This window comes from Hylobates moloch, unplaced genomic scaffold (genome assembly GCF_009828535.3).
Source record: "Hylobates moloch isolate HMO894 unplaced genomic scaffold, HMol_V3 SCAFFOLD_12, whole genome shotgun sequence".
In the NCBI taxonomy this organism is placed as follows: domain Eukaryota; kingdom Metazoa; phylum Chordata; class Mammalia; order Primates; family Hylobatidae; genus Hylobates; species Hylobates moloch.
This window is the reverse complement of record NW_026652287.1, coordinates 30856584-30872123: the sequence shown is the minus strand read 5'-3', so window position 1 is coordinate 30872123 and position 15540 is coordinate 30856584. Positions and strand designations below refer to the sequence as shown.

Sequence of the window (15540 nt, the reverse complement as noted above, 5' to 3'; positions counted from 1 at the left end):
CCTGCAAAGGACTGAGCTCTTGGATCTTGTCTGTGTTTGTGTTAGAGAGGGATGGGCCATAGTTTCAGGTCATTTGGTTCACCTTGGGATGCAGCTTCAGCAGGGCTCAGGAATCCAAGCACCATAAGAATGTGCAAGATTTAGTGAATTCTCTCTACTTACCGAAAACATTTCCTCCATTGCTGCTTTCTTAGCAATCTTGGGGGTAGGGTGTAGGCCCAAGTGATTTATTTTTGTGATTGAGGTCCTTCCAGACCCAAGTCTGTCTCACCAGCTTATAGCAAAGTCTCAGCCACTTTCTTCTTAACTCTGCAAAGTCTCCTAGAGTGTTGCAGGCTTGTTCTTCCATCTGCTTATATCCAGACCACACCCTTCTCCCTGGGCATGGCAATGCCACAGCTCTCTGCTCAACTATGTTCCTCCAAACATAGGCATGACTATAGAATTTATTTCATTAAGGTCTTACATACATGGCTTTTCAACAGCCCCATAAAAAGTATGATTTTTATCTGGTTATTTCTTATTACCACTATATAAAAGGCTTTCATACATCTTTCTGTATTCGAACTAGTAGCAGAAGTCTTAACATTCCATCCTTAAGAGCTTTCCCGAAGCCACAAAGATTAGATTAACTGTTCTTACATGCTTCCATAGCATTCTCTGCTTAACTCTATCTTAGCACATATAATTGCCTGTTTGCTTGAAAGCCTACTATATTACCAATTTAGGGCAGAGTCTGTTAGTTCACCATTAAGGTCCTAGCCCAATGTTTGTCCTATAGTAAACGCTAACTATCTTCTGAGTGACATTTGGGCTTAATGAATCACGTACTTCCACATCTTACTTGATATTTCATTAACCTTTGATTTAGGTGGGACTCACAACTCTGTGTACTCAATCAGTCTCCCTGAGCAGAATTCCCCACTGGTCAGCCTAGCCTTCTTCTCTAGAGCCAAGAGAGGCTCCCAGCCAGGAGAAAAAATTAAAACAAACAAACCCACACAGCCGCTTCATGGTTATAGTTATGTATAAGTAGCAGGCATTTATATATGTGTATGTGTGTATATACACCACAAACCATTTCATCAGTGATGGACTACATATTAGAGGGTGGACCTATTATAGTAAAAGGTATAGTATTTTTAATACACCTTTTCCATGTTTAGATACACAAATACCATGGTGTTACAATCGCCTATAGGATTTAGTACAGTCTGTACAGGTTTGTGGCGTAGGAGCAATAGACTATCAAAAAAAAATTTGTAAAATGGTTTGATTTTTAGAGTGGCAGTTTCTTTGCCTCCTAGGATCTTTGATGATTACTGTTCCATCCTTAGCTCCTGAGAGCAGGGCCATTCACATTTTAATAACGGATTCCCAGGACTATTAAAAAGAATCTATACCTAGAAGTCTTGGCCAACCCCCAGATGACCTTTGAAATATGTACTCTTTCCTTCAGCCTTTCTTGCACTGGTAAAAATGAAAAATATTACCAGATTTCATTTACTGTAGTGAATTTTGGGGGCAAAATAGATTGTAATGAATACTGATTTCAAAGACTATATGTGCCACCTCCATATTCATTTAGTAAAAAACTAAGAATTTTTCAATTTCTTAGAATGTTTTCACAAGATTACCAGAAAATTGCTGTTACTTTTATCACAGGTATGGTCTTGGGTGGGGAAACAATAAAAAATCGTCCCCATTTTTTTTTTTTTTTAAATTTCTCCTTGCTTTGCTTCAGGGTGGAACAGTTAGAGGCGTGGTGCTGATTCATAACAGTGGGAAAATAAAATTAAATGTTTCCCATCCTTATTCCCTCCTCAATCCCATCTCTCAGGAGTGATACCAATAATCTGTTGAGACTTGGTTAAGTGAAGGAATTCTAGCCTTGTTACTTCAATTGTGTTAAGAATTCATGTTTCCCGTTATTCCTTTTAATCGTTCAGGCTTTCTTAACTTCGTACAGAAAATTGAGTTGTAACCTTATATCCTCTAGGCAGAAGACTTGATTCCACTTTGGAAAGCTAACTACCTCAAGAGAAGAGACCTAAAGATGCTTATAGTCAGCTATTCCCCAGTAAAAGAGCAAACAATCTAAATTATCCTGCCTTCTTTGAGGGGATTGGGAAAAGGTCTCAGTGTACTCATTTGTACTTACGGGACTTTTACTTATGGAGACAACTAAGTGATGACACAGGGCAATGCTATTGAAAGAATTTAGTACTTACAGTTCCCAAGAGGGCACAGCATGCCATGCAAGGCCACAGGGGAAACACGAGTTTGGTCAGGAGAAAGAGGCAGAAGCAAGGGGACTTGTTAGGAGCAACCATTACCATTTTTATAGAGCTATGGTACTTTATCTTGAATTCACTGAGTGATATTTTTCCCCCTTTGGTGCAGTAGTAATTAGGTAAACCTCAGTCCTGAGTCTGCTTAGTTTTGTACATTTTCGTTAGCACTCTGTCCTCTTCATAGAATCACCATCTCCGTTTTTTTTTTAAAGCAGCAAATGATGCCACTATCAGCTGCTTCTAATTAACCTCTCCTGGCTGTGTCTGTAAATGACTCAGCACCTGGACTTCTTAAAGTGGTCAGGTTATTTTGAATCACAACATATAAAATCACTTAAAACTACTCAGAAGTTCAACACCGACATTTCTTCCCGAAGCTTTGTTTCTAGAGTTCAAAAAGATCATGCTAGAGCCTTTGCTATCAACTTTAAATAACTGGGCCACAAGTTAAAAGCCAGTCAATCCAGGAAAATGGCTCATGGTGTTTTCCAGTATGAGAAGCCCTTTTAATAATGTTAAAGACATTTTGACGAACATCGATGATGATTGTGGTTGGACATCTAATGTTCACTAAACAAACACATATACATTGTTGTGGGAAATTTAAAATAGGAATATAGGTGAGCTCTATTGGGAAATTAATCTTAAAATCCCAAATTTTCATTCAAAGATAGTATTTCTCTCCATTTCATTTTCCAGGCTAGGTTCTATTAGTTTTCCTGTAATACATCCTGCCTTAGAAAGTCTTGCCTCCTGTATATCACATAGGAAGGAATGGTTAAAGTACACTGGCTTATTTCCAAACACCAGAGCTAAATCTGAAGATATGTAGTAGATTATCAAGTTGACAGACACACCTCCACATATCTGGGAATGCTTTTTTACCCTCTCAAGATTGCTGAGTGAGATCTACAAAAGCCACTATCTCTGAATGTGAATGGAGAGTTCCTTCGCTGGGTCATTCCCCTCCTTCCTGTTACGGTGTTTTGGGGAGGAAGTGGAAGATGGCAAGACACCTTAAGTCAGTCTTTTAGGAACATGTAAGTTTGATTTTGGGGCTGTCTATATTATCTCAGGACCCCAGGAGGTCATGGCTTCTAAGAAAAAGAGAATTTTGCTAATGGTAGCATGAATATAATTTTGAGAAACCCCTGCAATAGTTCCATATTCTCCCAGGTACTTACCACCAAGGTTGGGGAGCAATGACCCAGGGTTACATGAAAATTATGTATTCATAAAATACATCTTAGTTATTGTGTTAGGTGGGTATAATGATGGGAAGAGAAAGAGGTCAAAAACAGTGACAGCGTTCCAGAATTGTTCCACTGTCTTGGGGTTTAACGTATTTGTGGGTTAAGTCTAGGATGAGGTGAGACCTCTGAAGCAGCTGTCTATATAACCACCTCCTGTACTTGCTCAAAATCAAGTGCCAGGAAAATCTTATTAGACCAATCCAATATTAGAGCTCTACAGATTTCAGGTACTCTTCAGATTTTCAGGTACTCCCACAGATGTTCTCTTGGAATAGGCAATTCGGAGAGAAATGCATTATTAGCTGTTCACAACACAGCTTGAGGTGCTAGTGTCCAAATCTCAGGAGAATCAGCCCTACAGAACATTTGGCAAAGTATTTAAAATTCCAGAAAGTCTAATACTTTATGAAAAAAAAATTTTTTTTGTAGGCTGGAAACCAAAATGAGCTATTACACAATTACAATAAAATATATCAAGTTATTCTATTTGTAATAAACACCTAGTTTTAGTATTAGTGAAAGAAAGTACTAGCAATTAACCAAAGATACATTAAGATGGTAGAAAGAAGTTCATTAAAAAGTAACTTATATTGGTCTGATTTAAACTTAATGTCAATTAAGACTATTACAGTTAAGAAGTGACTTTCTAAGTAAAAATGAACCAAAATGAACTTATTTGGTTAGACAGTTTCCACCTTTCCATCTTCTTTATCACTATGGTATAATTTATCATTAGTTGCGTCTGGCTTACTTTAGAGGTCAGTTGTCTGGAACTTCCTTCCTTTTACGCTGTTTCAAAAACAAAGATTTCCTAAAACAGTATTAGAAAGCTCTTACTTGAGATGGTTGCAAAGATTAACCTTAGTTTTGGCCAGGGTTTAATCCTGTCTGAATTTGGCTCAATTATAGGACAACAGCTGTGTTTATAAGATCAAAGTTTTATGTTTAACCACCATTAGAAGCACAGATACCAGCAGCATTTATTGTCTTTTACTACACAGAAACAGAAACCCAACTCATTACAGCATTATAAATGCAGTTGGTAGAAATCAATATTTCATAAATCTTTAAATCAAATTGTTTGTAAAGGCTGAGAAACCTGGTGGTCTCCCCATTACTTACTATTGTTCATGTGGATTTTATAAGCTTACATTAAGTGTTACAAGTCCCAAGGTAGAGTATCCTGTTAAAAATTAGTTAAAAAGGCATATAGCTGTATAACAAAGACATAAGTTACACAGAAATAAGCTGATCCAAGGAAATTTTCAGACAAACAAACATCACTTGACCCTACATTAAGGGCAACAATTTTTTTTTTTATTAAGGTAGTTCAAAGAACAGATGAAAATGTCAGAAAGTAGATTAAATGCTTTTGATTTTCCATGAAATCTGTGCCCAATGCATGCAAAAGGAAGGGCTTATGAGTTTGAGTAATGGATATATCATAATGTGTTTTTTTTAGCTTTTGTGAAATGAGATCTTCAAAGCTGATACACTAATTATTTTGTTGTGTTACTGTGATTAGGTAACAAATGGTTGCTATAAATTAAAATCATGTTAAAAAAAGGTTCTACCTACATTTTAAAAGGCATTACTTTTTAAATGTATAATTAGAAACAGATGTTAATTGTTTTGAAATTCTTTTCAAATGCCTGTTAAATGTTTTTGAATCAGCAAGGTGTTAAAATTAAAGAAACAGAGTGTTCTCTCCTGTCTTTGTTGCTGAGCAGTTTGATAAAGATATATTGGAACACAATGCTGCTTCTGAGGACTTGACCAAGCTCTCATGAGGAGTATGTGGAAATGGATCATAATTATCATTTTTATTTGGCAAATTTTATTTAGGCTCAGAGCTAAGGCTATTTTTACTTGTATGGTATAAAGTTGGGTTAAACTGAGTTTAACTTTTTGAGGTATAGAAAAACATGGAAAATAGTCTACAGTGAGAACTTTTTCTCTCCTAAAAACTATTAAAATCAGTCTTGGGCACAATACTGCCTCATAACTTCCCAATCAGCGTTTCTGGGACAATGTCAGATTTTAGACAATTACAGAAAACCAGACACAAATGTGCAAACCAGATTTCAATTTCTTCTCCACTGAGATGAGATTTAAAACAGCAACAGAAACATTTCTAGGTCAGTGTCAATATGTAGTCACAAATTACCAAAGTAAGAAACAAATTGGAGTGCATGGGTGTGTGATTTTGTGTTTTGGCATGGGAGAGATATTGAAATACTCACAACGTAGAAGCCAAATCATAAAAATGAAATGGGACTTATGATACCATCATTCTGAAAACGTAGGATTTAGCTCTGACATCTTGCAGATTTGTGATATCCTGACTTTGGCTTCAATAGTCCTAAATAATACAAGTTTTAGAACCTAAGTACAACTTTTTTCTCTTTGATGTGTTAAGTGAAGCAATCCTGAGGAAAACTTAAATTTCAACAGAAGAAAAACGCTCTTAGACATATTTATAAACAAACATGGAAAAACTAAAACTGGGACATACACACAATGTGAAATATCTCATGTTATCATCAGGAATTAGAAGTGATGACCAGTAACTAATTCCTCATAAATACTTCCTCCTGTCTTAGTGTAATTTAAATATATTTCGAAGAACAAAGTTTACTAAGAAAAAAACATTATATGATTTTAAAATAATTAAACACAATAAAGTTTAACAGCAAAGTATAAGTTGGAACATGGTCCTGTAGCCTACTTTTAAGATCTAAAGAAAGAAAAAGAGGTTAGAGTTCTCAATGCTTATATAGGATAAAGTACATTTCACTCCTGAAACTAACAGGTAAAGGCAACCCTCTCATTTCTTGAGAATGTCTTATCTTACAGTCACTATGTTAATTCACAAATGGAATCACCATTTTCTTCTCTTTGAGGATAACACTTCCTGCCTCTTTTTGGCATAACAGTATACAACCATCATGAGTTACCTTTTCCCAACACAGCTTCCCCTACTAAAAGATAGAAGTTCTATTGGGTATTTTTTTTTTTTTTTTGAGATGGAGTCTTGCTCTGTCACCCAGGCTAAAGTGCAGTGGTGTGATCTTGGCTCATCACCACCTCTGCCTCCAGGGTTCAAGCGATTCTCATGCCTCAGCCTGCCAAGTAGCTGGGATCACAGACACGTGCCACCACGTCTGGCTAATTTTGTTTTTGTATTTTTAGTAGAGGTGGGGTTTCACCATGTTGGCCAGGCTGGTTTCGAACTCCTGACCTCAAGTGATCTGCCCGCCACGGCCTCCCGAAGTGTTGGGATTACAGGCATGAGCCACCGCGCCCAGCCCTACTGGGTAATTTCATCAGACAAGTTTTATATTTTGGTTAAGCCGTTATTCCAGAGAATCCATTTCTTATATACTCAAGCCCAACATAATCATCTCCCTAATTTCCATCCCTAAATAAAACCCACCCACTTCATACATCAATTTTTCTAAGTATATGACAACAATTTTTGAATACACTGGCCTTAGAGATGACTTTTATATTTCTTGGGCATATCCTGAAATGACAAATTCTTGTAAGAGTCACTATTGATAGCCTTTTGGCTATCCTGATGCTTTTAGGAATCCTTGCCCCATCACAGAGATTCTTAAAGAGAACCATGTCAAAATTCCTTGCTCTTTGCTTTTTCCTTTGTTACTTCAAAATCTTCTTATGAAGGGGTAAACAAAACAATTTATATCATTTGGTTATAATATTTAACTGTATTAAAAATTGACTAGGAAATTGCTATGAAATTTTTCATCTGTACTTTAAAGCATGTAAAAGTTGAACCCAAACATCTACATGATTATAAAATTTCACTGAATTCTTTCTTTTAATTACCTGGAACATTCTCCTATCTCTTAAAAATATAATGTTCTTGATTGTATACTTATTTTAAGACACCTTACGAATAGAAAACTGGAGTAAAAAATATTTACTGGCATTAAACATAAATCTCTAAAACTCAAAAATAATACCTACTCATCTCTGAAATAAATAATTTCTATACATCTCTGAACCACGTGACAGACACATACTAGGTATTTTCATTCACCTTTATTTAATCTTTACAGCAACTCCACAAAACAATGATTTCTATTTGTACTTTACGAGAGGAAATGAAGCTTCAAAGAGGGCATTAACTTAAAGGAATGGGCAGTTTGTCAAAATGTATTGAATTCTGTATGTGACTGACAAGCAGAACCATAATTTTATATGCTTCTGACTGTACCATGATGTATCCCAAAAATGTAATACAGCTGTCCTAGATAACACTGATTTTAATGATCTTTGAGAAGGTGAACACAGTTCCATTGCCAATAGGTCCCATCTCAAAAACACTTAAGTTTCTTGGTAAGAACAGTGAAGGATTCATAAAAAGGAGGCTGTTAAAGGTGTACACTAGAAGTCATTTTTCAAGGTAACTTTTTATCCCATATATCAGATGTTCTGAGACTGGTAAAACACCTAGGTCAAAGGAATCTGCATATAATAAACAGGGTTGAGCAATATAATCAATCACATATTTAAGAAACTGAAAACAAATTTTTACATTAAATTGAGTATACATACACATATATATACTCAACAACCACTTCCAGAATACCCTAAGATATTTTTTTCTCCTTTGATTTTTTTTCTTTTGAGATAGTCTCGCTCTGTTGCCCAGGCTACAGTGAAGTGGCACGATCTTGGCTCACTGTAAACTCTGCCTTCCAGGTTCAAGTGATTCTCCTGCCTCAGTCTTCCAAACCATGCTTGGCTAATTTTTTTATTTTTATTTTTTTAGTAGAGATAGGGTTTCACCATGTTGGCCAGGTTGGTCTTGAACTCCTGACCTCAAGTGATCCACTCCCTTCAGCCTCCCAAAGTGTTGGGATTACAAGTGTGAGCCATTGCACCTGGGCTTTTTTTCTCTTTTGATAAATGTGTCCCCGAGAATTAGAAAAACAGCATATACTCAAAGTATAGAAAACAGGATACACTTAAAATACTCCTTTTTTGATAAGCTCAAAAGCATTATTTTTCCTTAGTCATCTCTTCTCTGGAGGTGAGCTGCTGAGTCAATATATGATTTTATAAGATTATTAAAAAATATATATATACACACACACACAGAACAGAGTAGAAAAATAATTTTTCAAACCATCAACATTTTATTTAATAAAAGCAACTGAGACATTTTCTAAAGTATACGGCATATTTGATATAAAAATTCTTCAAAATATGTACTATAGAAATTCTTCAAAATATGTACTAAAAATACAAAGTTTGTGAATCTAAGGTACAGAGAACACTTTATACTTCAGTCACCCAAAACAACAGCTTGTGGTCTCCTCCAATTACACACAGAGGGAGAGTTCGATGCCAGGACAGGCCAGATCCAACAGCTACAGAACCCATGAGGATAGGCTATAAAATATGTGAAGAATTAAAGAAGCACAGTAAGTCCCCAAAATTAATAAATAAAAATGACTTTCAAAAATATGAAATGCATTGATAATTTATCTTTGCAGCAGAAACAAAATTTTAAAATATGCTCCCTTACAGGTGAAATACACATTATTGATATGCAGCTGGAACATGGGATACAATCCACCTATGAATAACTGGTACAGTCCAGACTCCATTTTTGCAGTCTACGCCAACCAAACAAACAAAATTAATGTATTTAAATAAAGAAGAAAATATAAAAGCGACAGAAGAAATACAAAGCTTCTCATATGAATACTGGCCAAAAAAAGTGTTGTTATTGGTAATGTAAACATCAAAAAAAAACCACACAAAAAACAAAAACAAATGAACCACCTTTTCTTGCAATTTAAGCAGATAACAAACGTAAATGTCTTTAGTCAACAAATTACAAACTTGGGGCTGAGTGGAAAAGTCAAAAACACAAATTAAAAAAAAAAAAAGCACATATTTTATAAAACATTTCCACATTACCTGAGGGTGTCCTAAATGATGAATTTGAAACTGGCTTGCCATTTTGCCAGGATAACCAGTGGTTGCAAACAGATTTTCACTAATTGTGGACCACCTAAGAAATAAGGAAGCTAAAATTAAGTATTGTATCCTACAGATAATGACAAGCTTTTCTGAAGCAGGTTTTTTCTTTTTCTTTTTTTTAAGGGGCAGGGTCTTGCTCTGTCACCCAGGCTGGAGTGCAGAAGTGCTAACAAAACTCACTGTAGCCTCAAATTCCTGGGCTCAAGTGATCTTCCCACCTCAGCCTCCCTAGTAGCTGGGACTACAGGTGTGTACCACGATGCCCAGGTAAGTTTTATTTATTTATTTTTTTTGTAGGAATGGGGTCTTGCTATCTTCCCCAGGCAGGTCTCAAACTCCTGGCCTCAAGTGATCCTCCTGCCTTGGTCTCCTGAAGTGCTGGGATTATAGGTGTGAGCCACAGCACCTAGCCTGAAACAGGTTTCTTTTTGTATAAAACCAGTGATTCTAATAATCCTAAATTTGTTAATATGTCTTTACAATTAGACCAGGAATTCCAGGAAAATATTCCATAAATATTTTCTCATACTTTAAGTTTTATGAAGTGCTTATTTTGTGTCAGTTCATTAAGTTCCAAAGTTACATAAGGTTGATACAATCCTTTTTTTCACAACCAAAGGGGTAACAGTGTGGCAGAAGACACAAATAAGGCATCATATATAACAGTCATTCTGCCCCTTTTCCATGCTAAGTGAACTGCAACTTTGTTCAGGGCACAGTGTGTCCTAACCTAGGGGATGAGACATAATTAGTTTAAGGCAGTCATAGCAATCTCCCATAAAAGGAGAGGGTTCCTTCTTCTCCTCTTTTTTTTTTGTTTAATTGTTCGGCAAATGGAGTACTTCTCTTATGCCTGGAACTCTCATAGCCATCTTGTAACTATGAAGCAACAAGTCCCAAATCCTTGACATTGAGAATAGCAGAGGGAAAGGAAGAAAAGGGTCTGAGCTCTTGCTGACATTGATGAGCTGCTAAACAAGCCCTGAGACTACCTCCTCTAGACTTTTAAGTACCATAGCTCATTGATTTTAAAATTGATGGATACTTGCTCATTGGTGTATATTTGTTCACACATCTCTGAAGTCAGGATGTATCTTACGATCCCTGGCATTCTTACATTTAGTCGAATGTATTTTATTCTCAATAATGGTATCGCTAAGTTCTACAATTTTATTGGGGATATTTTATATCCCCAATATATTGGAATATACCATATAATAAAATTTCATTGGTTTTAGTCTCTTATTTGGTTTTGCTGTTACTTAAAAAGCAGAATAATAGCTTAATGACCACACTATACCATGGAGTATTATGAAAAAGAACAAGGTAGACATGTATGTTAATTTAAGTGAAAAGCAAAAACATGTCACAGAGATATACTGTCTAGCATGGTTTCATTTAACACATAATAATGAAGTTTATATACATGAACATGGGCTCCCCTACATTTACATCCTTAACAGCATAGAACAATCAGGAAGCATAATATATTCCAAATGTTGGGGTGGTAGTGGTGGAGTGGTTACATGTTTTTCTGTGTAAAGAAAATATTTGGAAAACAAATCATCTCCTTGTCTAGACCAAAACACAAAAGCAATGACTTAGTTGGGAAAGTAAAATAACCACTTATAAAACAATCAGGGAAAAATAAATCCAGTGCAAAGAAGAGAACTACAAAAGTATCCCAGTGGTGGCACAGCACAACGTCAAAAGATCAAATCACAGCTCCAACAACAACGGTACATTACCTGAATAAGCAGGCTCGATCCATGTGAACAGGTCTCTTATTTTGAGGATAACTAAAAGATAATATTTTGCATTTTATGAATTATGTGTTAGACTCAAGTGGGTGAACTTAAGGTTTAAACGGTATTTTCTCTTTATAGGACAGAATGTCCAATGTGTTTAAACTACAATAAATCCTAAACAAGCAATCAGTTAAAACAGATGAAATACAATAAAGACATGACTTAGAACCACTGCAGGGAACCATCATGCAACAGGGTCGGTGTTTTTCTTATTTTCCAATATAAGTAAACATTGCACAGATCCCAGATTTCCTCTTTTGCACTGTCCTTTCTGGGTTACTTCCAGAGTAAATCTGCATAGCAAGTTTATGTTATATAATAATCTGTAGCTCTGGCCTTCTATAGGAGAGACTTGCTTTTGCTTGACAGTGTAGTCTCAGGTATAACAGGATGGACGAGTGGATCATTTAGCAACAGTTACTGCCTTTTTTTGTGTGTAACAGACAAACATATCAAGAAAGTACCTGGACCGAGTAATATCCCAAATTAACCAATCATTTCCTGCAACGGCTCCAACTTTGAAGGTGTTTTTTAAGCACCAGTGTGCTGACATTAATGGCACTTGTTCTGATTCAAGAGATAAAATAGCCTGTTGGGCCAAAAGATCATAAAACCGGATTGTTCCATTCTTCTCTGCAACCATTAGCTGTAAGACAGAAAAATAAAAAGAAACTCAATCACTTATCTCACTAACTATACCTGAAGTGTAAGCAGAGATTCACTGTTGTACGGTAAAATGTAAACATTTGCAATATACAGGTTAAGCATTCCTCACCTGAAAATCTGCAATGCTCCAAAAACTAAAACTTTTTGAGTGCTAACATGATACCACAAGTGAATAATTCCACGTATAAGCACTTAACACAAACTTTGTTTCATGCACAAAATTATTAGAAAAAGTTATATAAAATTTTCTTCAGGTCATGTGTATAAGGTATACATGAAACATAAATGAATTTCATGTTTAGACTTGGGTCCCATTCCCTAGATATCTCATGTATATGCAAATACTACAAAATGCAAACAATTCCAAAATCTGAAATCCTTCTAGTTCCAAGAATATCAGATAAGGATCCTCAACCTATACTACAAATGGAAGATCAAATGTAAAGGAAGTAAGAGGCTATGTAAAAATCGCCAGAGAATATAAAAAACCTTAGAGAAAACTGGCAAGATAAATGATTCAAGATTTGGCCGGGTGTGGGGGCTCTCGCTTGTAATCTCAGCACTTTGGGAGGCTGAGGCGGGCAGATCACTTGAGGTCAGGAGTTCGAGATCAGCCTGGCCAACATGGTGAAACCCCATCTCAACTAAAAAAAAAAAAAAATTAGCCAGTTGTGGTGGCACATGCCTGTAATCCTAGCTACTCGGGAGGCTGAGGCAGGAGAACTGCTTGAACCCGAGAGGCAGAGGTTGCAGTGAGCTGAGATCGTGCCACGGCACTCCAGCCAGGGCAACAAGAGCGAAATTCCGTCTTAAAAAAAAAAAAAAAAGATTTGAGATTTGGTAGAATTTTAAGTGATGATGTATGGTCACTAAGAAGAAGAGATCAATTTAACAATTCCTTCTGGGAAAAGTTACTTTTAAGTTATGTTATATTGTCTAGAAAGAATAGCTAAGTATGTATCTCTCAAGAGAGACAGACATTTATGTGTTACACATACTTATGCAACTGAAGTTTGTTTCTAGAATGGAAGGCAGGGCAGCATAGTTAAAGAGCACAGACAGGCCGCTTCCTTCACTTATAAGCTGAGTGACTGCCATGTGCCTGGCAGCTTTCTCATTTCTAAAATGGAGATGGGAGGATAAGAATGGCTACAGGATTGTTGTGATGATTAAACAGTAATGTGTGTAAAATACCTCAATGTAATGCTTGACAAATAGTAGCCACCCACTCAAAAAATAGTAGCTATTACTTCACTATTTCCTTTATTCTAAGATAACATTGACTTAAGATGTTTAATACACTGATAAGTTTTATGTGTGAAATACTTTATCAAATGCACAAATTAACATAAATTCCAATTTTACAAAATAATAAAATGTGAAAAAAATTTTCTTAATCTCAAGGAATCACGGCATTGGTATACCCATTTGTGGGAGATAAGGTATGAGATTGCTATGAGTATCTAAGTGCATGAGTAGTTGATGCCTGAATAAAATGCTTTTCCACTCTCTACATCTCTGTAAAGTTCTTACTTTTAAGCAGTGTTCTTTTAATTCTGGTTCTATTAAGTTGAAAAATCCTTGAGGGTGTAAAGTAGTAGTGGTAGATTGGCAAGAATGTGGGATTTGGCATCAAAACTCCTGAGCTGTACCATTTAAACCTGTTGAGTGACCTGGAGTTATCTTTCATATCTGTAAAATGGAGGATAATTATATCAGATTCAAAAAGTTACTGTATGGCTAAAATGTGATTGTTCTTTAAGAACGTACTTTTGTACTTTCCTAAACACATAAAACATCATTTATTCTATTATTCATCTAACAGGCTTTTACTGAGCATCTATGTTATACACACACACACGGATAGTCCATTTCATTATTCATGGTAGTTTGTTGTTATGAAGTTGCTGCAAACACTCAATTAGTGAATACTGAACCATTAGGGAAATACACAGTTAGGTTCCCTGCCAGCCTGTGGTCACAACCTTTTTGATGACTGATCAATATGTAGCTTTTAAAAATTGTGCTTCTTTTTAAAGATATCTTACTTAATATATACTGATTCATTAATATAGACCTCACCATGAACAGCGCTATAACTCATGCCTAAACAAAGCTTACCTAACACATTTATTTTCTTCATAAGGCACATCACAGCCTTCTTGCACTTAGAACACTAGACAGCACTACATTACCGTGCTTGGGGATGATTTTACACAGTAAAATTACCCACAAAAAGTACAAAAATGTTAAAAATGTGGCAATAAACTGACGAGGAAAAGACACATATTTACAGTATGAAAACTAAAATAAGAAGCTGGAGTTCACCTTGTTCAATCTTAGCTGAGCAAGTGCACATAAGCTGACTCAAACTTTTTGTTGTTCTGTGCTCCCTGCATATGTCTGTGACTAAAGAAGTGCTATGAATATTGATTTTGGGGTTACAAATAAAGTTTAGTGAGGAGGGAAATTAAAAAATACAAAATCTGTGAATAATGAAGATCTACTGTATAAATACATACATACACAAAACACTATATTAATTCCAACAGAAGTCAAAGATAAAGGATATAATCCTTGATCTCAAGAAACTTTCTATCTAGAAAAGAGAATTATGAAAAAATCGGACAATAAGGCAAAATGCTCTAGAGTACAAAAAGGAATTATTTCAGAATATAGACAATGTTTGGAATTACAGTATTCTTAACAGAAGAAGTGGAATTTGAAATTATTCTTATTAGCCAGGCGAGGTGACAAGCACTTGTAGTCCCAGATACTCAGGATGGTGAGGCAGGAGGATCACTTGAGCCTGGGAAATAGAAACTGCAGTGAACTATGATCGTTCCACTGCATCCAGCCTGGGCCACAGAGTGAGACCCTGCCTCAAAAACAAAATAAACAGAAAACAAAAATGATTGTTCAAGAACAGGCAAATGTTAAGATAATACTAATGCTACTAACAATAAGTACAATGAGGTCAATGACAAACACAACAAAAACAAATACAACACCGGAGTAAGAGCTTTACACGTCTGCTTTATTTAATCCCCTAAACCACCGTATGAGTAAATCACTATCGTTAATCCCATTTTTCAGATGAGACTGAGGCTCAAAGTGATTCATGTAATTTGTACAAGGTATCAACCCTAGCCCATGATGGAGCCTGGATTTGAATCCAGGTCTGTTTAACTACAGTGCACACATGTTCCTTGCTACAAGGCTAGGCTGAAGACTGGTGAGTGGTCTAGTGTACTACAGTATGCAGTGGGGAAGGATCAGAAAAGGTAAGAGATCGAGGAAAATTTACCAGGACCTAGTAAAAATATTTGATATTTTAAGAGTGACTTGAAAGATCTTGAGAATTTCAGGTATAACTTATGGACTATGGAAGGGCTAAGTCTACCTGAGCCTGGTCCAAAGGTAGTAGGGGCAGTGAAGCATGGTAAGCAGGTGTGCAGCCTCTATAGCCAGACTGCCTGGATGGGGCCCAGCTCTGCC

General features: G+C 36.1%; 1 protein-coding gene across 3 annotated transcripts in view; it reads right to left on the bottom strand.

Annotated features, from left to right (window-relative positions):
* Nucleotides 1-8692: 8692 nt before the first annotated feature.
* The window catches only part of NUP37 (nucleoporin 37), a 46120-nt gene continuing 39272 nt past the window's right edge, over nucleotides 8693-15540 (bottom strand). For all 3 annotated transcript variants that reach the window (XM_032168873.2, XM_032168874.1, XM_032168875.1), the window contains 4 exons: nucleotides 11841-12022; nucleotides 11317-11367; nucleotides 9506-9599; nucleotides 8693-8971 (listed from right to left, as the gene is read on the bottom strand). In XM_032168873.2, coding sequence (XP_032024764.1) covers nucleotides 8858-8971; nucleotides 9506-9599; nucleotides 11317-11367; nucleotides 11841-12022 — 441 coding nt within the window. In that variant the 3' untranslated portion in view covers nucleotides 8693-8857. The remainder of the gene's footprint in view (nucleotides 8972-9505; nucleotides 9600-11316; nucleotides 11368-11840; nucleotides 12023-15540) is intronic.